The 26,145-nt window shown below is 42.6% G+C and overlaps 1 protein-coding gene across 1 annotated transcript in view; it reads left to right on the forward strand.

The window, feature by feature from the left end:
* The first annotated feature begins 1,224 nt into the window (after window positions 1–1,224).
* The window catches only part of LOC100955343 (lon protease homolog 2, peroxisomal), a 32,857-nt gene continuing 7,936 nt past the window's right edge, over window positions 1,225–26,145 (forward strand). Inside the window, exons 1-7 of the mRNA XM_023514742.1 lie at window positions 1,225–1,612; window positions 8,522–8,756; window positions 12,361–12,492; window positions 14,234–14,356; window positions 15,761–15,924; window positions 18,188–18,282; window positions 20,656–20,914. Coding sequence (XP_023370510.1) covers window positions 1,380–1,612; window positions 8,522–8,756; window positions 12,361–12,492; window positions 14,234–14,356; window positions 15,761–15,924; window positions 18,188–18,282; window positions 20,656–20,914 — 1,241 coding nt within the window. The 5' untranslated portion in view covers window positions 1,225–1,379. The remainder of the gene's footprint in view (window positions 1,613–8,521; window positions 8,757–12,360; window positions 12,493–14,233; window positions 14,357–15,760; window positions 15,925–18,187; window positions 18,283–20,655; window positions 20,915–26,145) is intronic.

The raw sequence follows: 26,145 nt of genomic DNA on the forward strand, positions 1-26,145 counted from the left end.
AAAAAAAAAAAAAAAAGAAAAGAAAAGAAAATATTGTTGAGTGAATGAATGAAAGAAGGTGGGATCCTGCCAGAGAAAGAGCTTTAGGCAGGAGCTTTCAAGTTCCTGCCTTTGTGTCTGCAGGGCAGCACCCAGCCCCCGCCTGATCCTTCCCTTTGTGGCACACATAGGAACGTACAGTTCTCAGATTCAAATGATGATGAGTCTGTCACGCTGTGCCGCAGATATTCCAGGACAGGACCTCGTTCTGTGTAACCCTCCCTAGTCCTCCACAATTAGCCCTGGGCCTGGTGCAGCAGTCCTTCCACAAATGCCTAGGATTGAGCATTGCTAGAATTCATATCTGGAAAACAATTTCCCCCTGCAAAATTCAGCTCAAATTCCAACATGAAAGAATTCCCAATGGTCAAATCTGAAACAATTCAAGCAAAGAAAAACATAATATTACTGAATTACAACCCATAAAAAAATCCGTGAACCCACACTAAGGGAAATAAGTAACAGGGTAAGTAAACGGGGAAGATTATGGTAGTTTTTTCTTACAGTAGAATTCTAACTCGTAAAAGGGTAATTATCTCCTCACAAGATGCTTATTAATAACAAAGAAAAATATGATTTACAGTGAAGAACTCTGGCAGCTGTCACTTTCACCAACTAATCAAGATTAAATCATCATTAATAAGAAGGACGTTTCACTCTCCCACAAGGCCACAAATTATAGACAATTGACTTAAGCATCAGAATCGCCAGATAGACCCAATTGAAGGATCTTCTACAAAATAACTGACCGATATCCTTTAAAAGTATTGCGGTTTCAAAGAACAAGACAAAAGATCCGGGAATTGTTACAGCTTAGAGGAGACCTAGGACGTCTCACGACAAAAGAAAGGGCGAGTGGGATCGTGGATTGGACCCTGGACCACATCCAATTAAGGACATTAGTGAGAAAACTGGCAAAATTTGGGTAAGGTCCGAGGAAGAGGTAACCTGGTTTTGACGTTTGAAGGATTATGTAAAATGCTCTCACGGGAAGCTGGGCGAAAGCTACACGGGAACTCCTTGCTGTACTGTAGTAACATTTGTGTAGATCTAAAACCAGTTTGAATAAAAAGTTAAAGACATTTCAAGAATATACACTCTAGGCGCAAACACTCTGCAAGTACGGCTAAACGGAGGCGAAGGTCGCAGAGCGGTGCTGCGCCTCTCTTCGCATGTCTACGGCCCGGAGCGCGAAGCCGCGGCGTTTGAGCCTGCGGGCGGACCGTAGCGCCGGCCGGAAGCGACAGTGAGGGCTGGTGACCGCCGCAGTGGCCGGGGAGGCCGCGAGACGTAGTCTGTCTGTCTCCTCCTGACAGCCCCCCAGCGCGAAGGGCGTCGCCATGTCGTCGGTGAGCCCCATCCAGATCCCCAGCCGCCTCCCGCTGCTGCTCACCCACGAGGGCGTGCTGCTGCCCGGCTCCACCATGCGCACTAGCGTGGACTCGGCCCGCAACCTGCAGCTGGTGCGGAGCCGCCTGCTCAAGGGCACGTCGCTGCAGAGCACCATCCTGGGCGTCATCCCCAACACGCCGGACCCGGCCAGCGACGCTCAGGACCTGCCGCCGCTGCACAGGTAGGCCGGGCGGCCCCCGAGCGCGGAGGTTCGGTGCGGGGCAGCCTTTGCGGCTCGGCTCGGCCTCCTCAGCCTCCTCCCATGAAAAATGGGGAAGACAGTCTGCCCGGTGATCACTACTGAGATCGTGAAGCAGTTTCAAGCACCTGGTGAAATCTCTGTACAGTCAAACCTGCCGCGGTCACTGATCCTCCTCCCTGTCCCCCACCCCGCCCTTGGTCTTTGTCTCCTAGGCCCTTCCTTTCTCCCTGGATAGTTTTTGCCTTCTCTTTCCTCCTGTTCCCTTTTCTTCCTCTTCCCGGCTCCCCTTTTCTCCCTCCTTTGTGTTATTTTTGTTCTCTGAGACACTCCACACCTTTTCTCCTTTTCCTTTCCCATTCCTAAACTGCTTACCCCTCCCGGTAAGTTTTGGGTGCTTTCTGCACCCCCTGCCGCCTTTTTCCTCCTCCTCCTCGTACTTCTGCTCCCTTTCCTAAAGGGGCCTTTCTTACTCCCAGTTCTATTGGTTCCCTTTCTGGAACTTTCCTAGCTTCTCACTTGTGCTCCTTCTCTCATATCTCAGCATTTCTTTTCTTAGGCCCCAGGCTTACCACTAGGTTGCCCTACTTGTGAGACTTTGGGTGAGCGGTTTGACCTGCCTCTGTTTCTTTCTTCATCTGCAATTTGGAAACTAACAGCATCCCTCTCTTAGGTGTGTTGTGAAGCTTAAAGAATGTGCGTAATTTGCTTTGCATGCGCCGTGCTTGATGGATAGCTGTGCTGTTTGGTACAGTACAGTGTGTGTGCTGTAGAGCACTTGAAATGTGGCCGATCCAAATTGAGATACTGGAGTGACCAGTTGTCCTGCTTTGCCAGGCCTGCCCTAGCTTTAGCATTCAAAGTCCTATGTCCCAGAAAGCCCCTCAATCCCAGGTTAACCGTTACCCTAAATGTGCTGTAAGGATGCTAATGCAGGACAGATTTGGGGAAAGTTTAGTATGAACAATGTTTTGTTAACTTTATGTAGATTAAATATTGGAATGGTAATATTTCGACTACTTGAGGTTAAATAAAATACTAAGATTTCACCAGTTTTTGCCTTTATAATGTGGCCACTAAAATTACATATGTGGCTTGCATTATATTTTTGTCGGACAGTGCTGGTGTGCTGTCATCAGGTATCTTCAAACCCACCTCCCAGGCCACTGCCGCCTATCCTTAACTACTTGAAGCATTTTTCCAATTTAAAGCTGCTCCTTCCCTGCAATTATCCTTTATTTTTAAAACAGCCAAATACAGGGCGGCACCTGTGGCTCAGTGAGTAGGGCGCTGGCCTCGTATACTGAGGGTGGAGGGTTCAAACTCAGCCCATCCAAACTGCAACAACAACAACAAAAATAGCTGGGTGTTGTGGCAGGTGCCTGTAGTCCCAGCTACTTGGGAGACTGAGGGAAGAGAATCACCTAAGCCCAAGAGCTGGAGGTTGCTGTGAGCTGTGATGTCAGCACTCTACCAAGGGTAACAAAGAGTCTCAAAAACAGTCAATAATTGGTGGGGGTAGGGGGTCAGAGGTCAAGAATGATTTGTTTTTGCAGGTCTCTGACCTCCCCTGCATTGGTTTAGGACTCCTAAGAGTTTCCTGACTCTGAGTGGATTTCATGAGGGCTGAAATGCCTCATTTTTATTCAAAATGTAATTATGCACATTTTTTTAAGGACAGTTTGTAGCTTCGGATTGTCATATGAGACTAGTACCTCTCGTCTCCCCTTCTTTTAAACAAACAACCCCCCCCAAAGCAACAACAACAAAAATTCCCACAACACCCTGATGTTCATTCACATAGTAAAAGCCTTGCTTTTCTCAAGCATGGAAAATATTTTGGCTCCTATCTGATCTGCCTGAGTGGAGTTGGACACTTTTCAGATTTTGGTACTTTCCAATCAATTGCACTGGATTCCAATTTCCCAACATATGAACCCCCTCCTTGAACTTCTGCTTAGTTTTACTATAATTTTTCACCTTCTGTGCCTGGGCACTTAGTTGATTGTTGAGGCAAGAGTTCTCATTATCATATATCTTGTTTTATTTCTTCTATGCCTATATATTGATTACTTATGGGTATGCTGTGAATTTTAAAAGAAGAGTTAGTTTTATTTTAATTTTTTTTTTTTTTTGAGACAGAGTCTTTCATTTTATGACCCTGGCTGGAGTGCAGTGGCATGATCATAGCTCACTGTACCTTGAACTCCAAGAAGTCCTCTTTCCTCCACTTCCCAAAGCGTTAGTATTACAGGTGTGAGCCACTGTACCAGCCTAATTTTAATTATTTATGTTTTGAGACAGAGCCTCAAGCTGTCACCCTGGGTAGAGTACTGTGGCATCACAGCTCACAGCAACCTCCAACTCCTGGGCTGAAGCAATTCTCCTACCTCCGCCTCCCAAGTAGCTGGGACTACAGGCGCCTGCCATAACCGACTGGGTTTTTTTGTTTTTTTAGGTTACAGTTGTCATTGTTTGGTGGGCCCAGGTTGGATTCAAACCCGCCAGCTCAGGTATATGTGGCTGGTGCCTTAGCTGCTTGAGCCACAGGTGCAGAGCCCCTAATTTTTTAATGACAAGAATCTCACTGTGTGCCCAGGCTGGTCTTGAATTCCTGGTCTCAAGTGATTCTCTCAACTCAGCCTCCTCGATAGTTGATTCTACAGGCTTTAACCACTGCCCTGGCTTAGTCATATTTTAGGTTTGACTGTTTATTGGTGTTATTCTGGCAAGATCTAGAAGATTTTTTAGTTTCTCTTATGTAAATCCTTTCAAGACAACAGGAACTAAATTCTTTTGCCTGGAAATAATCACCAATAATCAGATAATGTGTTCTCTGATTTTTGATGTTCATATTGTACCTTTGTTTTAAATGAGTAGCAATGTTAAAACTTAATCATTCAAATTAGAAATCATACATTGAAAAGTTGGTATTACAGGTGTGAGCCACTGTACCAGCCTAATTTTATTTATTTATTTTGTTTTATAGAATTCTTTTTATAGAATTCTAGCATTACAAGGACCCGTCAGACCATCCTAGGAATCCTAGAAATGTTTGCTGCTTGAAAAGTCTGTCTGGAAAGATTGTACCATATTCTTTGGTAATAGGTTCCAGAGTCTTTTTCCCCCTAAAATATGGCCTTTAAAACACTCTCTATTAGAGAAGAAAAAGAGCTTTAATAGTACAAATTTTGAGTTACCCACAACATTGGTCTGGTTTTAAATACAAATCTCTCCTTCCCCGGTTACCTGCTTTCCAGATGGTGGTCCTGCTCCAGAAGGAAGGTGGGGGCTCTGCTCCGAATCTTGTTTCCTTTACACCATCCAGGTGGCACTGCTCAGTCCTCACTGAGCGGCAGAAGAGTCTGCTCCCCTGGGTTCTTTGCCACACACAGAGGAGCAGGGCCTGTGCCACTTTGCTGCTTGGAACAGCACAGTCTCCTTCTGTGTGTCCGTGTTGAGGCGTGTGGCCGACAGGAGCCTTTTAAAGGCAGAGCTTCATTTGCCCTGCAGTATAGAACTTGGCTCGTGGGCCGCCTCAGGACACCCTGTGTTGCTCTGCTTAACTGAGCTGTATTTTTACTGATTTCCTGAGAAAGCCATTGTTTTCTTAAGGAAAATGGGTGGTAATTTCACAGTACCTGTATAATACCTTTCCATGCATTTGTTCTTTTTGTTTTTTTTTAAAGACACCTTTCATGCATTTCTAGATAATCATCCATTGTCCATCCAGCCTTACAGTCTTTAGTCATTTCCCCGTAGTGCCAGGTTTTAAGTCTTTGTTGGCTTCTTCATCTGCAGAGCCCCGGTGAGTTTCTTTGGGTTCTGTAGTAAAACAGGTTAATGTTGCATATTCAGCAGGTGCACAGTTCCATAATTTGGGTTCTTTCCCTGTTCATCACTCCTGTTTGTATCTGTTAGACTCCTTTGGCATTCAAGAAATACTACCTGACACTGTACTAGTACCATTTTAAGGTTTGGTCTTTTATATCAGCAAGTGTGTGACGGATAGCTTACTTGGGTTCTCCTAAGTCTTCAGTTATTCTTGAGAAAGGTCTGTCTACAGGTAGCATTTCCTAAATTCAAAAGAGGTGAGAATCAAAAATTCTGTAGCAGCAGAAACCTCTTCTATTGTAGACCTGGGCGCTATCCTAATACTCTTCTGCTTGTTCTAAATTAGTATTAAACATGATGGTAAATCTTGCCAGAAATCAAATATTCAAGAAAAGTAGGGTGCTACCAAAGTGAAACTAAAAAGGTATTTCGGTGGCTTTTTCTCAGAAATGTGTAACTTTTGTTTCCAGAGGTTTAGTAGAAATGTTTCTTTTCATTAAGCATCATTAAGATGTAAACATTATATGACATCGGACAGTTAAGTTTGCAAACTCATCCTAGAGAAAGTGCTGTATCCCTCATTGCTGGACATCATCATGGAGCCTCCCCGTGGCCATCAAGCGACTGTTGGGATACTCAGCAGTGAGGTGGGAGCACTTTCTCTAAGATGAGTTTGTGGACTTAATTGTCAGAACTTCTATGACAGCAGCTCTCTGACCATTGCAGAAAGAGTTCCAGAACTGCTCTGAAGGGTGGACTAGGTGCTGGTGTCAGTGCATAGCTCCCTAAGGGAAGTATTTTGAAGTGATAGCTGTGTTTTTCCAGTAGCTCAGCTATTTAGAAGCTATGTTAATAGGCATTTATTTTTATACTTCTTATAGGTACAAATTTATATTGTTCATTGTGGTGGGAAGGGAGTAAAATTTATCTTAAAATTTAATTCAGAGTCTGGGAACGGTGGCTTACGCCTGTAATCCCAAGTACTTGGGAGGCTGAGGCAGGTGGATTGCCTGAGCTCACAGTTTCAAGACCAGCCTGAGTCAGAGGGAGACCCCCATCTCTAAAAATTGCCGGGCGTTGTGGTAGGTGCGTGTAGTCCCAGCTACTTGGGAGGCTGGGGCAAGAGAATCCCCTAAGCCCAAGAACTGGAGGTTGCTGTGAGCTGTGATGCCACAGCACTCTACCAAGGGTGACAAAGTGAGACTCTGTCTCTAAAAAATGGGGGGGGGGATATATTCTAGTCAACTATAAGTGATTTCATGTAAAAACCAACTAAACATGTTAAAAACCTTTATATGTGGCCAGGGAACATGGCTCACACCTGTAATCCTAGCACTTTGGGAAAAGAGGGGGGAGGATTACTTGAGTTGGAAACCAGCCTGGGCAATGTAGCAAGATCCTGCCCCTGTAAAAATGTAGAAAACTTAGCCAGGAGTGGTAGTGTGTCCTTGTACACCCAGCTACCCAGGAGGCTGAGGTCAGAAATTTGAGGTTGCAGTAAGCTACAATGACACCACTGTACTCTAGGCCAGGTAACAGAGCAATGCTCACAAAAAATACATAATAAAACCTTTATTTTGTCTCATTAGACTAAGAGGCATGCTATAAATCCAGCTCAGTTGGGAACATCTTTTCACAGCAAAAACATGTATCTTAAGTGACATCTCATCGTTTCGGTATCACCTTTTATCAGTGACACAGCGCAAATTTACGTCTTAATCTGGAGGTTTGGATTTGTCTTCTCTCTTTGGTTTCTCCTTGGTTTCTGTTTGTAAACCCCTCAGGCCAGCGATCTGTTTCTTGTCTGTGCATGTTTCCGTATACAAATAGAACCGAGCTCTTTCAACATTGGTGAAAGTCTACGATAAACTGTAGTCTAAATTGGTCTCTAATGAATTAAATGTTGCTAACTCTTTCAGGCAAGTCTGAGTTGGTTTTCAGGAAATGGGAAATAGTGCTAACCCACAAGTGATTAGAGACAAAGCAGCCCCAACAGGAGAAAATCAAAGTAATAGGTCCCTGCCTCCTTGTTTCAGCATTTTAAGTATGTGGCTTTTTCTCTTCCCCTTTTCCTCTTTCCCAATTGTTTGGTCTAAGCCATTGTTTAAATCATTTTTGTTCCTTGTACACATGACAGTGACGAACATGGTAAGGAAGGATGGACAAAGACCAAATAAGCCTAAGGCAGGTGCAGCCCACAGAGGAGATAATTGATGAGGAAGTAATCAAGAATTCCTGTGTATAGAAGTAAGCAAATTTACTGACCAGCTCACATGCTGGGTGGTGTTTATTTTTTGTGAGACAGTCTCACTATGTCACCCTCGGTAGAGTGCAGTGGTGTCACAGCTCACAGCAGCCTCCAATTCTTAGGCTTAAATGATTCTCTTGACTCAGCCTCCCAAGTAACTGGGACAACAGATGCCTGCCACAACGCCCGGCTACTTTTAGAGATGGAGTCTCCCTCTGGCTCAGGCTGGTCTCGAACCTTTACGTAAGCTCAGGCAATCCACCCACCTTGGCCTCCCAAGTGCTGGGATTCCAGTTGTGAGCTACCACACCCGGCCTTAAATATATTTTAAATACTGGTAATTTGTTCTGGTATAAGGTTGCCTGACTCCTAGTAGACAAATTTAATTTAAGCTGTATAATTGTTAGGTACTCTTAACATTCTTATGCCTAAATAATATAAATATTTAGAAATTCCTACCTAATTTTTAAAAGAAGTACTGATTACAGTGAGATGGCTAGCTTTGCCTTATAGCTGAGGATAGCAACTAAACAGATCACATTTAATGCTAAATTAAATTGAGAATTTTTTTTTTTTGCAGTTTTTGGCTGGGGCTGGGTTTGAACCCGCCACCTCCAGTATATGGGGTCAGCACCCTACTCCTTTGAGCCACAGGCACCGCCTGAGAAATTATTTTTTAAACTTTAGATGCTCTTTGCTTTTAAAATGAATTTCTCAGAAAATTCTCAGAAACTTTTCGAAGTACATTTCTGTTCTGCCATATTGAATATTGGTAATATTGCTGTTTTTTCTGTTTTTTCTGTTTTCAGGATTGGAACAGCCGCTCTGGCAGTTCAGGTTGTGGGCAGTAACTGGCCCAAACCCCACTACACTTTGTTGATCACAGGCCTGTGCCGTTTCCAGATTGTACAGGTCTTAAAAGAGAAGCCATATCCCATTGCTGAAGTGGAACAGCTGGACCGGCTTGAAGAATTTCCCAGCACCTGCAAAACGAGGGAGGAGCTGGGAGAGCTGTCAGAACAGTTTTACAAATATGCAGTGCAAGTGAGTGGCTTTTATGTTATCTGGTTCCTTTGCTGTACTAGGGTTTGGTCAGTCTGTTAGATGGTGAAGTTTTAGGGCAGTGTACATTTAAATGATTAAGTGATATATTTATTCCAATTTGTTTTTGTGTAGGTTGTATCTGAATCATTCCAGGATATATTACCCAACCCTTGCTAGACTTTTTCCAAAGAATATTTCTAGAGCTTTCTGTATAACTTCCTGTGTCTCCAAATCAGATAATTATTAAACATAAATATTTAAAGCAGAAACTTAAAATACTACACAGAAGCTATGTGTCACTAAAATATCTAGACATCAAACTATGTGGGCTTACTGCTTCAGAAGTCAAGGTCCAACTGTGCTTGGCAATACTGTTGCTAGTAGCAACGAAAATAATTTTATGGTTGGGGGTCAGCACAACATGAACTGTATTAAAGGGTTGCAGCGTTAGGAAGGTTGAGAACCACTGCTATAGAAGGTTAAGCCCATGGGGGGCTAATTTCGAGTGTGATTAAAACCACTGGATGCTGGAGGGAGGCACATGTTAGTTGCACATTAAATATTTGACTTCTAGATAGAACAGAAAGCTCCTCTTCCCACCCCATATTGAAATGAAGTATATTGTAGAATTGTGTTAATAAGAGGTGGTTTCTGCTCTTGGTATAATCTAGTGACTCTTCCTGGATTTATGAGGATTAGATAATGTCTAAATGTCGTGATTGTAAGCACACTGATCCTTGAAAAGTGTGGAAGGCCAGTGTCCCACAGCCTGTGGTATTTCTACCTAACGAGGCATTTCAAGAAACTCCCTTCTAGTGTGATGAACATAGTAAAAAAAATTAAAAATTAGGAGTTGTACTTCCATGGGGGCTAAAAGAAAGAACTTACTCTGAAGAAAAAAACTTTAGTTTGAAGCTAGAATAAGTGTGAAAACTGTTTAGGAGTAACGGAGCTGGAGGAGGTGGCACTCCCCTCATCCCCAGAGCGGGTCTCCCGGGTCTCCCGGGTCTCCGGGGTCTCCCGTCCTGCGGCGGGCAGAGCTGCAGGCTCCCTTTGCTTTGCTTTTACTTTTTCCCACTTTGAATAGACAGAGACTTTGTAAAGGTGTGAAGATTTTATGATGACACTAAAGGAATTTTTAGAGGGAAATAAATCACCGTTAAGTTTTATCCCTTCACACACTGAGGTAGTTCTGTCTCCTGGTCTTGGCCCACATTCAATTTTATATTTTGCTTTCATGTCCGTGTCTGATTTTATAGACTCGCACAAATTTTATAGAGTTAGGAAATCAAAATTTTATCATTTCTCTTTTTAGACATTAAGATTGCTTTCAGTTGACACTTCTCTCATCCCTTCTGTATCTGCCTCTACAGCCCTTTTCGATAGACTTCTTTAATAGCCTCCTAATTACCACCCCCTAGTTTCTTCTTTCTTTAACACCTCCTATTCATTGAGTCTTTCTTTAAAAAGTGGGTGCATGCCTTTCCCTTGAGTTAGAGACTTGACTGGCTGTAGATAAAGACCACATTTATAACATGGAGACCCTTTGTGACGTGTCTTAGCTTATCTGTCTTGCTCAACTCTCGGTATTACTACATTTACACACAGCGGTAGCCAGCGTGAGCACAAAAGAGCTTCCCGGCTTGTGTTTTTTTTTTTATTTTTGAGACAGTCTCACTTTATTGCCCTCCACAGAGTGCCGTGGCGTCACAAGGTTCACAGCAACCTCCAGCTGCTGGGCTTAGACGATTCTCTTGCCTCAGCCTCCCCAGTAGTTGGGACTACAGGCACCCGCACACCACCCAACTATTTTTTTGTTGCAGTTTGGCAGGGGCTGAGCTTGAACCTGCCACCCTCAGTATATGGGACCCACACCCTACTCACTGAGCCACAGCCACCGCCCGTCATCTTGTTTTTTTCTTACACTATCATTCCACTTTTTTTTTTTTTGAGACGGAGCCTCAAGCTATCATCTGTCACTTTGGGTAGAGTGCTGTGGCATCCCAGCTCACAGCAACTTCAAACTCCTAGGTTTAAGCGATTCTGTTGCCTCAGCCTCCCAAGTAGCTGGGGCTGCAGGTGCCCACCATAATGCCCAGCAATTTTTTTTTGTTTTTATTGTTGTAATTGTCATTGTTGTTTTTTAGCAGGCTGGGTTCGAACCCGCCACCCTTGGTGTATGTGGCCGGCACCGTACTCATCTGAGCTATGGGCGCTGCCCCTAAATTATATTCTTGTTTTGAGTGGTTTGATTATTACTAGCATGGAATCTTGAGTTGACTAAATGAAGATTTGGTATATCATTTGTGAATTAGTGTGAACTAAGTTTTGCTGTATTAGCTACTCTGAAGTCTCAGTGACATAACAAAGGTGTATTTCTTTTCTTTTTTTTTTTTGAGACAGTTTCACTATGTCACCCTCAGTAGAGGCATCACAGCTCACAGCAAACTCAAATTCTGGGGCTTAAACGATTCTCCTGCCTCAGCCTCCCAAGTAGCTGGCAGTACAGGTGCCCACCACAATGCCCACTTATTTTTTGTTGCAGTTGTCACTGTTGTTTAGCTGGCCCAGGCTGGATTCGAACTTGCCAGCCTCAGTGTACATGGCTGGTGCCATAACTACTGTGCTATGGGCGCTGAACCACAGAGGTATATTTCTTGCTCATTCTTCGTGCCTGAAGTCCTATGTAGTGATGTGCCTCTTAGAGGCACATCGGGATCCAGTTGGATTAGAGATTCTTCTCAAGATGTACCAGTGCTTCCTTAACATACGTCGCTGAGGCGGGAAGAGGAGATGTGCAGATTTCCTGGGGGCCTTCAGTCTTCCTACCCAGAGGGGCTGTCCCTTTTTATGTGTCTCATGGATCAGTGTAAAACTCACAGCCACGCCTACATTCCAAGATCAGAAAGAACAGTCCAACCCTGTGCTCAGGAAAGGGGATCTTTGTCACTAGCCCTAGTGACTGTCACAGTTTCCCTGGAAGAGTTTTCTAAAAATCATTCACAGTAGTGTTGTCAGATTCTAGTTTATCCAAATGTCAAACTAATACTCAGCATTTCAGCTTGTGATTGGCTATCATAACTGCATCAACTATGTTACATTTTCAGCATCTAACAATTATATTATGATTATGTAAGAGAATATCCTTGTTAAAAGCAAGGGTCATGTTTGCAGCTTACTGCCCCATGGTGAGCAGTAGTGGCGTGTGTGTGGAGAGGGAAGGCAAATGGCGACAGTGGGGAATTCAGTTGGTGAGTCCAGTAGGAGAAGGACACACAAGAGTTTGTTGTACTATTCCTGCAAGTTTTCTATACATCTGAATTTTTTTCAAAGGAAAATTAAGAATCAAATAGCACAAATTCACACAGCCCTTTATAAACATCAGTATTAACCACTTTTTTTTGGTACTATTTTTTGCTTTTCATTCTGATTGTCATTTTGAAAGTACTTCTCAGAGGCCTGTAAAAAAAATGCCTGGACTGTATTAATTGACCTTTCAAAACAAAGACTGAGACCCAAACATTAAACCTGTTTGGAAATCTGATCTCTTTAAATCACAAATAATGCCAGATTTCATTAAAAAGACTCTTGTTTTTCCTTCTAGTTGGTTGAAATGTTGGATATGTCTGTCCCTGCGGTTGCTAAACTGAGACGTCTTTTAGATAGTCTTCCAAGGGAAGCTTTGCCAGACATTTTGACATCAATTATCCGAACAAGCAACAAAGAGAAGCTCCAGGTACGGTGTTCCTTTCCTGAAGGCCGTGTTGCTTCCTCACTCTGTATTTAGCTCTCTATAGGGGATAGGTAAGCTGACCTTCAAGAAAAAGATAGCGGAGACTCGAAGGAATAGTGGAAAATGTTTGTATACTTAAGTTGATGTAAAAGTAATTGTTTTACATTTTTGCTTATACTGACAACTTTTTTATTATATTTGTACCGTCAATACTAGTAATTATTCAATTTATGGTAAAGTTAAAACAAAGAATCAATAAAAGGTAAATATTTAAATGTATAAACATACTTTGCCTTAATGATTTTTGAAACATGTGGAACTGTGGCCTGCCTTTTTTTTGAGACAGAGTCTCACTCTGTCGCTCTTGGTAGAGTGCGGTGGAGTCACAGCTCACAGCAACCTCAACCTCTTGGGTTTAAGTGATTCTCTTGCCTCAGCCTCCCAAGTAGCTGGGACTACAAGCACCTGCCACAGCCCCCAGCTATATTTTTTAGAGACATGTTCTTGCTCTTGCTCAGGCTGATCTGGAACTCCTAAGCTCAGGCAATGCACCTGCCTTGGCCTCCCAGAGTGCTGGGATTACAGGTATATGATCCACCATGCCCAGCCCTGTGGCCTTTCTCTTGTGTATAACCTGCTTTTCTTTCTTAGAAAGTTCATGATATTTCTTACATAAGTCAGACCTGTGGTACATTATTTATGATTTTCAGTTTCTATTTCTTTAAAGTGAAATGAGTTTTAAAGACACTTGAAAAATAATCCAAGTATAGAATGCTAGATTTTCCTGACTTAATCCCCAAACTATAAAACTTTGTTTCCTTATACACTTATTTTTAAGGAGTCTTTTTTTATTAAATGTTCCTGGAACATTTGTTAATTTTCACTGCAACAACTCTTTCTTATCAGTAATACATAAATCCAGCAATTAAAATAGCAAATGTAACTAATACAAGTAGGTTGGTTATGGATACAAGAATCGGGTCAGCCTGTGCAGGTGCGTGGGAGTCCCTAGTGGAGACGTCAGGGGGTGTGTGTTTTACTGAGGGAAGGACAGCAGTGACTCTGACGATTCCTTAGCAGGATTGGTAGATTATTTCTATTTGCTTGTGTGTAAACATTCCCTCTTTTGAACTTAGGATTTATTTAGTCCTAACATGTAGTCACGTTCTGGTCTTTAAGAGGATAATTTCCAGAAGGAACTTGATTTTTCAAAAACCGAAACTGTGCGTATGTTGTTTTGATCTTAAGAACACAAGATTGGCTTCATTTATACATGAAAAGTGAAGATCTTTTTTTTTTTTTTAATTTTGAGGCAGAGTCTTACTATATCGCCCTTGGTAGAGTGTCATGGCATTACGGCTCACAGCAACCTCAAACTCTTGTGCTCAAGCAATTCTTGCCTCAGCCTCCCACACAGCTGGGACTACAGGCGCCTGCCACAGTGCCTGGCTATTGTTTTGTTATTGTTGTCATTGTTGTTTAGCAGGCCTGGGCCAGTTTCAAACCCGCCAGCTCTGGTGCACTTGAGCCTGAAGAGCCTTTTTCTATGTCTTTTTTATAATTCTGATATCGCAAAGAACCTTGCTGATTTAATATAGTTTGGTTGTGTTAGCCATACTATGGCTGTAAGTAGATAGTAATTGTTTTCTTTTTTGCTTAGCAATACTTAAGCTATAGCTCTGGCTGCCTGCCTGCCTTTGGAGTGTGTTTCTGAGGGAGTCTGAGTTGACTCACATGTCCTTAGATTTTAGATGCTGTGAGCCTGGAGGAACGGTTCAAGATGACTATACCACTGCTTGTCAGACAAATTGAAGGCCTGAAGTTGCTCCAGAAAACCAGAAAACCCAAGCAGGATGATGAGAAGCGGGTAAATATTTCTTTTATCTATTTCAGGTTTGATGTTCTGTAGCTAGAAAAATGAAAAAAAGAATTGAGGGGAATAAAAAGGGAACAAAGAAGAAGGCCATTTTTTGTGGCTGAAGTCACTGATAAAATGTAGGTGTGTTTTCCATGCCTGGGTATTTTTATTTTATTTTATTGTTTTTTCTTATTTATTTATTTTATTTATTTTTTTGAGACAGAGTCTCACTATGTTGCCCTTGGTAGAGTACCATGTCATCACAGTTCACAGCAACCTCAAACTCTTGGGCTTAAGCAATTCTCTTACCTCAACGTCCCAAGTGGCTGGGAGTACAGGCACCAGCCATAACGCCGGGCTATTCTTTTGTTGCTGTTGTAATTGTTGTTTAGATGGCCCGGGCTGTGCTTGAACCCGCCAGCCTTGGTGCATGTGGCTGGGGTTGTAACCACCGTGCAACCCATATTTTTTTTTTATGTTATTTTATTTTATTTTATTTTATTTTGAGACAGAGTCTGTCTGTGTCACTCCAGATAGAGTACTGTCGCATCACAGCTCACAGCAACCTCAAACTTTTGAGCTGAAGTGATCCTCTTGCCTCAGCCTCCCAACTAGCTGGGACTATAGTGGCCACAACATCTGGCTAATTTTTCTATTTTTAGTAGAGATGGGGTCTTGCTTTTGCTCAGCTGGTCTGGAACTCCAGAGCTCAAGGGATCCACCTGCCTCGGCCTCCTAGAGTGCCAGGATTATAGGTGTCAGCCACCACACCTGACCTGGATTTTTTTAAAGGTATATAAGCATTTTTCTCATTCTTTTTTTGTTTGGTTTGGTTATCTTCCAAAAAGATAATTTATGTGCCATTTCCCTTTTTCAAACATTTTGTGGTGTTTCCAGTGTTTTGCATATTTTAAAAACTAGTAAATAACTATATTTTAAAAACTAGTAAATAACTAATTACTTCTTGTAAGTAGTTCCTTGATTTTTATTTTCTCGTGTAATATTATAAGCATATATCAAAGAATCACGGTCTACCTTATGTTGATCTCATCCCGAAGTTCTGCAGCCCTGTGGGTCCGAGTCTGGGCACGACGTCTGCTCAGTTACCTGTGTCGCTCACCTGCACCTTCCCAGACTGTCAGCTGTAGAAGATCAGCTGTCAGTCTCTCTTTGTATAAGACAGAGTGGGGGGGTCTTGATGACAGAATCGGGTATGCAGGTTGATTGCGTGATCATTCTGAACTTTAGTTCTTAAAGATGCATGGACTGTAACCGTCTAAAGATGTATAGACTTAAAAGTGTTTATGCTGTTAGGCACCAGTTTATGACAATTACAGCTTCGCACGTGTGCAGCCAGGCCCTCATTCCCAGTTTACTGTGGCCTGTGGTTTTACTCTTCCTCTTTCCCCTCAGGTCATAGCAATACGCCCTATCAGGAGAGTTACACACATCCCAGGCACTTTAGAAGATGAGGATGAAGATGAAGATAATGATGACACCATCATGCTAGAGAAGAAAATACGGACGTCCAGCATGCCAGAGCAGGCTCACAGAGTCTGTGTCAAAGAGCTGAAAAGGTAAACTGTGCTCAGTAGTGCTGACAGTTACTGCTCAAGGAAAGATGGCTGTGCTGCTGTGATCACAGACTGAGCCCGAGCCACGTGTTTTGTGTTCTCTGTTCTTTTCTTAGGCCCATTATGCTCACAGACCACCCTGTTCATCTATCTTAGGCCCATTATGCCCACAGACCACCCTGTTCATCTATCTTAGGCCCATTATGCCCACAGACCACCCTGTTCATCTATCTTTCCATTGCCAGCTCTTTCAAGCCTTTGCAAATGCTCAGTGTACACCTTTAATCTGTGGAATGCTTTCTCCTCCTCAGTTTTCACCTGGAATCTAATTCTTAAGGCAGTCTCTCTCTCTTTTTTTTTCTGATAGTCTCACTCCATCACCCTGAGTAGAAGGGTGTGGCATCATCATAGCTCACAGCAACCTCAGTCTCTTGGGCTGAGGCAGTCCTCTTGCCTCAGCCTCCCAAGTAGCTGGGGCTTGATGCCTGGCTACTTTTAGTAGAGATGGTGTCTCATTCTTACTCAGGCTGAGCTCAAGCTGTCCTCCTTCCTTGACCTCCCAGAGTGATAGGATTGCAGGCATGAGCCACCACACCCAGCCTTTTAAGGCATTCTTTTTCTTTTTGAGGCAGAGTCTCACTATGTTGCCCTTTGTAGAGTGCCATGGTGTCACAGCTCACAGCAACCTCAAACTCTGGGCTTAAGCAATTCTCTTACCTTAGTCTCCCTAGTAGCTGAGACTACAGGTGCCCTCCACAACGCCCAGCTATTTTTTTTTTTTCTGGTTCTAGTTGTCATTGTTGTTTGGCAGGCCCAGACTGGACTGGAACCCGCCAGCTCTGGTGTATGTGGCTGGCGTCCTAGCCACTGCACTATAGGTGCCAAGCCCTCTTAAGGCATTTTTAATACTCTTGAAATAGCATCACTCTCACTAATACTTTTCCCAAATACTGAGGATGAAAAATACAGTTCTTCCACCTGCAGTATGCTGTCCACATTGTAACTATCATATCTGCCTTTTCATTGTCTAAAAGGATGCACCATACTTCTTTGTTTTGAGAATGTTTGTTCATTTATCCATATGTTCTTTGCATATCACTGTTTTCTTTAGATTGAACTCTAGAGGGCAAGGACTATTAGTTTTTCTTTGAACAAGACAAAGTATGGGGAAATCTTGATTTGAGAATAGGATATATGAGTTGACTGTATTTTCTGGATAACCATGCTTAAATCAAAAATTATTTTTTCCTTACATACTTAGAACTTTATAACCATCTTGGAAGTTCTTTTATTTTCTGGATAACCTCAGTTAAATAGAAAATCATTTTTTCCTTACATGCTTACAACTTTGTAAATATCTTGCGAATTCTTTTATTAGTGAATTATAATGAGCCTGCTTGAATGCTTGGTGACTTAAAGTTTGACCTTCTGAGGTTCCCGATTGAGAACATTAGTAAATGTATTGAAGGGTATTTTGTATTGATTCTGACATTAGTTCATAAATGTAGACCATCTCTTATGGGCTGAGCATGGTGCTAAGCAGTGTGTGTATGAGTGCATGTATTAAGGAAGCTGCATGTTTTTGTTTTCTTTTTAATTTTTTGAGACAGAGCCTCAAGCTGTCGCCCTAGGTAGAGTGCTGTGGCATCACAGCTCACAGCAACGTCCAACTTCTGAGCTCAAGTGATTCTCCTGCCTCCACCTCCCAAGTAGCTGGAACTACAGGTGCCCGCAACGATGCCTGGCTATTTTTGGTTGCAGCCTTCATTGTTGTTTGGCGGGCCCAGGCTGGATTTGAACTCACCACCTTAGGTGTATGTGGCTGGTGCCTTAGCCACTTGAGCCACAGGCGCCAAACTGGAAGCTGCATTTTTTATTATATACCTGATACTAGCTTGCTTTTATGAGCATACTTCATTTCTGATACAAAAATATATATATAATTATTGTGTTATATGTGATTAGGCACTTAACTCTTATTATAATGTGTTACTTGAGATTCCCTATAAGCTCAAAATGGACAGATGGTGAGGCCTTATATCCAGGATAGCATTAGATACTGTTTTTCCCCTCTGGTTGCAGGGATCTGTTTTATTTTGTTGTGTAAGTGCATGACCAAACACAACAACATTTTTGTTACCTAGACACTTGTAACCAAATATGCATGATCTATGGAACCAAGAAAGTGAGCTTCACTTGATTTTTCTGTCATTCTGAGATTCTTCTTCGTTGTTAAGTGTGTTTGCTGTGTATTCTTTCCCCACAGACTAAAAAAAATGCCTCAGTCAATGCCCGAATATGCTCTGACTAGGAATTATTTGGAACTTATGGTGGAACTTCCTTGGAACAAAAGCACAACTGGTGAGCTAACAACACCGCTTTTTTTTTGGAAATGGTCTCACTATATCACCCTCCACTGTCCGTAGAGTGCTGTCGCATCACAGCTCACAGCAACCTCCAACTTCTGGGCTTAGGTGATTCTCTTGCCTCAGCCTCCTGAGTAGCTGGGACTATAGGCGCCTGCTACAACGCCCGACTATTTTTTTGTTGCAGTTTGGCCAGGGCCGGTTTTGAACCAACCACCCTCAGTATATGGGGCCGGTGCCCTACCCACTGAGCCACAGGCACCGCCCCAAGTATAGAGGTTTTTTTTTTTTTTTTTGCAGTTTTTGGCCAGGGCTGGGTTTGAACCTGCACCTCCAGCATATGGGGCTGGTACCCTACCTCTTTGAGCCACAGGTGCCGCCCAGGTATTGAGTTTTTAATTGTAAATATCTACTATCTCTAAAAACACTAAAAATTTTTTTAATTTGTTTTTTATTTCAAATTAATATGAGGGTACAAATTTTTAGGTTACATTGTTCTTACTTACAGAGTAAAGTTCCATTTGTAAAAGAGCCCTTCACCCAGGGGGTGTGTTATACACCCTCACAATATGCACTTGAGGTGAGATTCCCACCTCGTGCACCCCCCCGCCACATGTCCGCCCCCCACCCTCATTCTAGACTACTTCATATGAGCATGTAATTCTTTATGTGTTGGTTTCATATTAGTATAGAGTACATTGCATATTTATTTTTCCATTGTTGTGATACTTTAGTAAGAAGAATGTGTTTCATCTCTGTCCAGGTAAATGTAAAAGATGTAAAGTCTCCATCTTCTTCTTTTTCTTTTTCTTTTTTTGAGACAGAGTCTCACTGTGTTACCCTCAGTAGAGTGCTGTGGCATCATAGCTCACAGCAAGCTTAAACTCTTGAGCTTAAATGATTCTCTTGCCTCAGCCTCCCACATAGCTGGGACTATAGGCACCTGCCACAATGCCCGGCTATTTTGTTGTTGTTGGAGTTGTCATTGTTGTTTTAGCTGGTCAGGGTTGGGTTTGAACTCACCAGCCTCGGTGTATGTGGCCCGCACTCTAACCACTGAACTATGGGCACCACCAAGTCTCCATCTTTTTAATGGCAATAATATTCCATGGTATACATATTCCACATTTGTTGATCCATTCATGGGTTAATGGGCACTTAGGTTGCTTCCACAACTTATGATTTATGAATTGAGCTGCAGTAGACATTCTGGTGCAGATGTCTTTGGGTAAAATGATTTATGTTCTTCTGGGTAGATACCTAGTAATGGGATTGCAGGGTCAAATGGAAGGTCTACTTTCAGATCTTTGAGCATTCTCCGTGCTTTTTCTCTCCAAAAAGGCTGTATTTGCAGTCCCACCAACGATGTAGAAGCGTTCCCTTCTCTCCACATCCACCCCAGCAGCTGGTGTTTTGTGACTTTGTGATGTGGGCTAGTCTTGCTGGGGTTAGGTGATATCTTAGAGTGGTTTTGAATCGCATCTCTCTGATGGGCATTTTTTCACGTGTTTGTTGGCCATTTGTCTGTTCATTCTTGGAGAAGTTTCTGTTCACATCACTTGCCCACTTACAGAGAGGGTTGTTTGCACTTTTCTTATTGTTTAATTTGAGTGCTTTATAGATTCTAGTTATCCGGTCTTTGTCAGATTCATAACATGCAAAAATCTTCTCCCATTCCAAAGGTTGGCTGTTTGCTTTGTTTGTGGTACAGCTTTTCAGCTTGATTAAGTCCCAGTTGTTTATTTTTGATGTTGCTACAATTGCTGGGGGGGTTGGGGGTGGTCTTTCTCATAAAGTTTTTTTCCCAGGCCACTATCTTCAAGAGTTTTCCTCACACTCTCTTCTGGAGTTTTTATTGTTTTGTGTCTTAAAGTTAAATCTTTTATCCAGTGAGAATCAATTTTTGCCAATGGTGAGAGACACGGCCCCAGCAGAAACATAGGGCTCCTTGAAGACTCATGTGGGCAGATCCAAACCCATTCGTTTTTATTAAAAAATACTCTGGCTCTTGTCAGGCTTGAAAGGAGTTGTTTTACTTTAAAATTTCCATGTGCTGGCTCGGCGCCTATGGCTCAACCGGCTAAGGCACCAGCCACATACACCTGAGCTGGCGGGTTCGAATCCAGCCCGGACCCGCCAAACAACAATGATGGCTGCAACCAAAAAATAGCTGGGCCTTGTGGCGGGCGCCTGTGGTCCCAGCTACTTGGGAGGCTGAGGCAGGAGACTCGCTTGAGCCCAGGAGTTGGAGGTTGCTGTGAGCTGTGAAGTCATGGCACTCTACCCAGGGGGACAGCTTGAGGCTGTGTCTCAAAAAAAAAAAAAAAGTTCCATGTGCTTAAGTTGTTTCTGTTGGATTATATGACAGACCGCCTGGATATTCGGGCAGCCCGGATTCTTCTGGATAATGACCATTATGCCATGGAAAAATTGAAGAAAAGAGTGCTGGAGTACTTGGCTGTCCGACAGCTGAAGAATAACCTGAAGGGCCCGATTCTCTGCTTTGTCGGCCCTCCTGGAGTTGGTAAGACAAGTGTGGGCAGATCAGTGGCCAAGACGCTGGGTCGTGAGTTCCACAGGATCGCGCTGGGAGGAGTCTGTGACCAGTCTGACATCCGCGGACACAGGTAGATGCTTCTCTCGGCTTTTCTCTGACTGAAGCCCCCCAAAAGCTGCAGCTTAACGTGTCTGTTTTTCTTAAAGGGCTATTTGTGCTGCTTTTAATGGAAAGGACACTTACATGTAATTAGCCTGTAAGCATCAGCAGCATATCCCTGGCATTTGTGTGACAGTATAGAGCTACTCTGTCCCTCAGCTGTCATGGACTCTCCCTTGAATGTGATTATAAATTCTTATGGTTGGAATGTTTTTACATTCTTTTTAGCTCAGCATCTTTTTAGCTCAGCATTTCATAAATAATGACCCATAGCTATTAGAGTTTAAAGAAATAATTACAATAAGTAGGGCCTATAGGATTAGGTAAGTGATCTTTGATAACAAATTTATTCCATTTTAGTTAAAAATTCCTTTTTTGAAGGCCAGTTTGTATTATGAAAATGAGCAATAAGGAAAACATTGGTATAATTACTAAGGCTCATCCTTGCATTAGGACTCACTACTGTAAGACTGTGTGTCTGGTTAACGTGACCCGAGTGGACTCGGATTCGCATGTTGCGTTCATTGCTTTGCTCTCACCGGTCTTTCTGTTGCCCTGATGGGAAGATGCCTGAGAAAGCAGGAACTAGACTTCATGGTTTAAGACTGTGAGGAGACATACCCAGAGCACACGTGTTAAAGAACATCTTCAGACGTAGAACAGTGAGCAGTGCCGGACTGTGAGCTGCTGATAAAAGCAGACGATGCTTTTTTAACATTCTTTCCCATTTGCCTTATTCAGAAACTGTTTCAGAAACTTCTCTATGAGAAACATGCATTTTTATTATCTTTTATGTGCTTACTTATAATTCTTATGAATAAAAAAGGAATCATTCCACAATCTTAGTGAATAAGCAGTGAGGGCTGCGGATCAGGTGGGCAGTCTTCAAAGATATTTTTATTGCCTGAACTGTCTTATTCTCGTCTGTGCCACTAGAGGCTGCGGTTTGCTTTTGCAAAGAAATTGGCATTGTCACTCTGAGACTAACCTTGCGGAAGCCGGGTCCAGGGCCCCATCTTCTAATCGGCGGTGCAGAGCCTTGGGGAGTTGGTCCCCATTTAAGTGATTGGATTAATACTCCGAGTTGTTTGGGTTATTTCCTTCCTTTTCTTGCCTGTAGAGTGGTATTGTATTTGATGGGATTTAAAGCATGAATTTATGGAATTAATGTTACGTGGAATTGATGTCATGGGCACATAACGTATAGGTAATTTGTCCTTATGCCTTTCCATACTGGTATTGATTATTCAGTAAGGCTTTAACTATTTTAGTTCTAAATTGTTAGGAGGACAAATTTAGATTTATAATCTTCAGTGTGGCTTTTCATAAACTTCCATTTGATTTTTTACATTGCATTATTCTAAAATATTTAGCCTGTTCTCAGCATTATTATTTAATTTATATAGTAGAATTATGTAAAAATATGTTTCTCTGTTGCCTAGTGATGGACAAGTATAATGTCATGGTTCTCATAATTTGTGAACATTGTTGGTTTTAAACTGATCTCTGTTTTAAATCTTTACTGAGAATTTGTTCATTTTTTTCACGTAAATAGTTTTGTGTGTTTGGCTCTGTTGAGTGTAATATAAGTAGATGTCATCTCTGAAAAATGTTTTTTTAAAAAATTAACTGAGTGTGGTCGCATGCACCTGTGCTCCCGTGCACCTGTGCTCCCAGCTCCTACGGCTCCTGAGGATCATTGGAGGCCAGGAGTTTCTGACCAGTGTGGTGCATATAGCAAGACCCTGTATCTCTTTTTTTTGGGGGGGGGGAGAGAGTCTCACTGTGTCCTCTTGGGTAGAGTGCTGTGGTTTTATAGTTCACAGCAACCTCAAACTCTTGGGCTGAAGCAATTCTCTTGCCTCAGCCTCCTGAGTAGCTGGGACTACAGGGACCTGCCACAACACCTGGGTGTTTTTAGAGAAGACAGGGTGTCACTCTTGATCGGGTGGTCTTGAACTCCTGAGCTCAGGTGATCTACCCACCTTGCACTCTCAGAGTGTTAGCATTATAGGTGTGAGCCACTGCACCTGGCCTAAGACCCCATCTCTTAAAAAAGAAAGAAAAGGAAATTGAGTCTGAAGAAAATAAGAATTTACTTTATGAGTCTTTTGTAAAAGGAGGTTATGGCTCAGCGCCTGCATCTCAGTGGTCAGGGCCCTGGCCACATACACTGGGGCTGGTGGGTGCAAACCAGGCCTGGGCTTGCTAAACAGCAATGACAACGACAACAACAGCAAGAAGGAGCTGGGGCGGCGCCTGTGGCTCAGAGGAATAGGACACCAGCCCCAGACGCCAGAGGTGGTGGGTTCAAACCCAGCCCTGGCCAGAAACTGCAAAAACAAATAGCCGGGCATTGTGGTGGGTACCTGTAGTCTTAGCTACTTGGGAGGCTGAGGCAAGAGAATTCCTTAAGCCCAAGAGTTATGAGCTATGACACTACGGCACTCTGCTGAGGGCAACGTGATGAAACTCTTATCTCAAAAAAAAAAAAAGAAAAAGGAGGTTATGTTACAGTCTCTATGCCTAAAATATTTTTAAATTTATGCTTTTTAGAAATGTATGGTTATATTGAGGTTGCAATCATTGCCAAATAAAAAGTATCTAGGGCTGGGTGCTCATACCTATAGCACTCTGGGAGGTGGAGACAGGAAGATCACTTGACTTCAGGAGTTTGAGACCAGCCTGAGCAAGAGTGAGACCCCCCCATCTCTACAAAAATTAGAAAAATTAGCCAGGTATGGTGGGGGTGGTGGCTGTAGTCCCACCACCTACTCAGGAGGCTGAGGCAGGAGGATCACTTGAGCCCAGGAGTTTGAGGTTTCTGGGAGCTATGATGATACCACTGTGCTCTAGCCAAGGTGACAGAGCGAAGTACTATCTCAAAATAAAATTAAAGGCGTCTGGATTTGCCTTGTGGCTTGTTCTGTAAGGCTGGACTTAGAGATGCCTTGCTGGTGAGCACTCCCTGGCCGTCACCCTGCTGGATGCTGCATTAGACACTACAGCAGCCTGTTCTGTTCTGTTGGAGACTAATTGCCTAAATTAAAGTTTTGTAAAAATTTTTATTTGAGAACCTGTAAGCACATGGAGAGAGGTGAGGTACAGCTGTGAAGAAAAGCAGAGGGTGAAGGCAGAGGGTGCCTGTGTGTGTCTGGAGTGGAAGGCGGACAGGAGAGGAGGAGGAACAGAGGGTCACAGCACCACTGTGGGTGGCATCCGGGGAACATGTGGCTCCATGTGACAATTGAGGCATTCGGGAGACACCCAGGTCTTGGCGTCCTGGTACTGGTCATGTGCTCATGATTAGAGTTCATGAAAAGTTTTGTTTTTCCTCAGTCTGACTGGGCACCACTGTTCTGCAGTTTGACAGCAGCCAAGGAGAAAGGAGAGCTGCTTCACGTTCTCTCAGCTTCTGTCACGCACCTCCCTTATTTCCCATGTGTGGACCTCCAGCCTTGCTAGAAGCACCTCCAGCCTTGCTAGAAGTACCTGCTTATGGGTGGGAAGGTGGTAACATGTTGGGAATTGATTTTAAAGATAACCAAAGATACATTTTTTAGATTTTAATGGTAATGAGGTGGGGAGGTGGGAGATGGGAAAGGAAAAGAAAGACTTGGTTTATATTTAAATCTTAAATTGGGAAAATAATAACAATCTCACATTTGCTTATGCTTTTATTTGTATTATTTTGAGTGGCTTAAAGAGAGAAAAATGTTTATGTTCCACATTAACTCTTGCAGTTTTTCATTTGGGTGTTATCCACAAAATACCTGTTCCCTTCTCTTTTTATAACTTCAATTTTTATATTTTAATATTACACTCAAATAATTTAAATCAATTCACAGAAATTAAATGTAAAATAACTTTTAGGATAAAGTTTTATGAAATTATGTATACATAACCTCTCAAGTCACTGTTCATAATTAACTTTTTGCAAGCACTTTATTAGCTTTTTGTTCAGATAATTAAACCACACACGTAAGGAATCATTGGCTCAGTTTTCAAACAAGATGATAAGAAAACGGACCTAAGAGTCCCATATTGGCAAATTTTCACATGCAGCCTGAAATGGTGAAGTTACAAATAAGCTGTTCATCATGGTCTCTAGGAAGGACAGATAACTGAAGCTGCAAGCTTTTAGTGTTCAGTGCAGTGTGTCAGACACAGTGCGGTTTGCTCCCTGTCCTCCGTACAGATGTGACTATAGCTCTCCTTCCAACCCAGAGCTTCCTCCATTAACGTGAGCGTAAGCAGCTGTAATCTAACTTTACTAAACTGACCGTTTACTATCTGTTTTACTCCCTTAATGATTAAATAATATAGGCCTCTGGCATTTCTAACATACAAGTGTGTAGATAAAACAGAAATACATGTATTAAAAGTACAAGCTTTGTTGTCAGAGGATTCATTATGTACCACCGGCCCCTTCCTATACCCCATGATGCTTGCCTCGCACAGTGCTAAGCATGGAAAGTGCCCTCTGGGTGCTTTGTAAATTCATGTAAGACTCAAACATAATCGTATCTTAGAAATCATGCAGTGCTTTAGATGAGTGCATCCATACAGATTCATCTATAGAGACATTTAGGAATGACTGCCAGAAGCATAACAATCAGATTTGTTTAGACATGTTAAAAATCCCAGTTCCTTAAAGACTGTTTTTCTTTTTGAGATCAGTAGGATGTTTGTTAAGCTGATTACTTTTTGTAGTTTGAGATAAACACATGCTCAAAATTGCTTGAGCTCAGGAGTTCAAGGCCAGCCTGAAAGAGAGAGACCACATCTCTATGAAAAATTAGCTGGGTGTTCTGGCAGGTGCCGGCAGTTGCAGCTGCATGGAAGGCTGAGGCAAGAGGATGGCTTAAACTCAAGAGTGTGCGATCACTGTGAGCTGTGATCCCATGACACTCTACCCCACTCTACTGCAGGGTGACAGAGTGAGACTCGGTCACACACACACACACAAAAACAAACTTTGTAAATGTCACTTCAGTGGTTTGCATTAGAGCCCATGAGAGCCCATTAATTGAATAGGCAGGAAAACTTGATGATAAAAATGTTTGTGTTGGGCAGCACTCTACCGAGGGCGACAAAGTGAGGCTGTCTCTAAAAAAAAATAAAATTCCTGTGTTTTTCTCCTTCCTCTATATACTTGGAAAAGAGGTGAGTAAAAACACCTTTTATTCCTAACTTTTATTT

Source organism: Otolemur garnettii, unplaced genomic scaffold (assembly GCF_000181295.1).
Source record: "Otolemur garnettii isolate 467f Iridium unplaced genomic scaffold, OtoGar3 scaffold00058, whole genome shotgun sequence".
In the NCBI taxonomy this organism is placed as follows: Eukaryota; Metazoa; Chordata; class Mammalia; order Primates; family Galagidae; genus Otolemur; species Otolemur garnettii.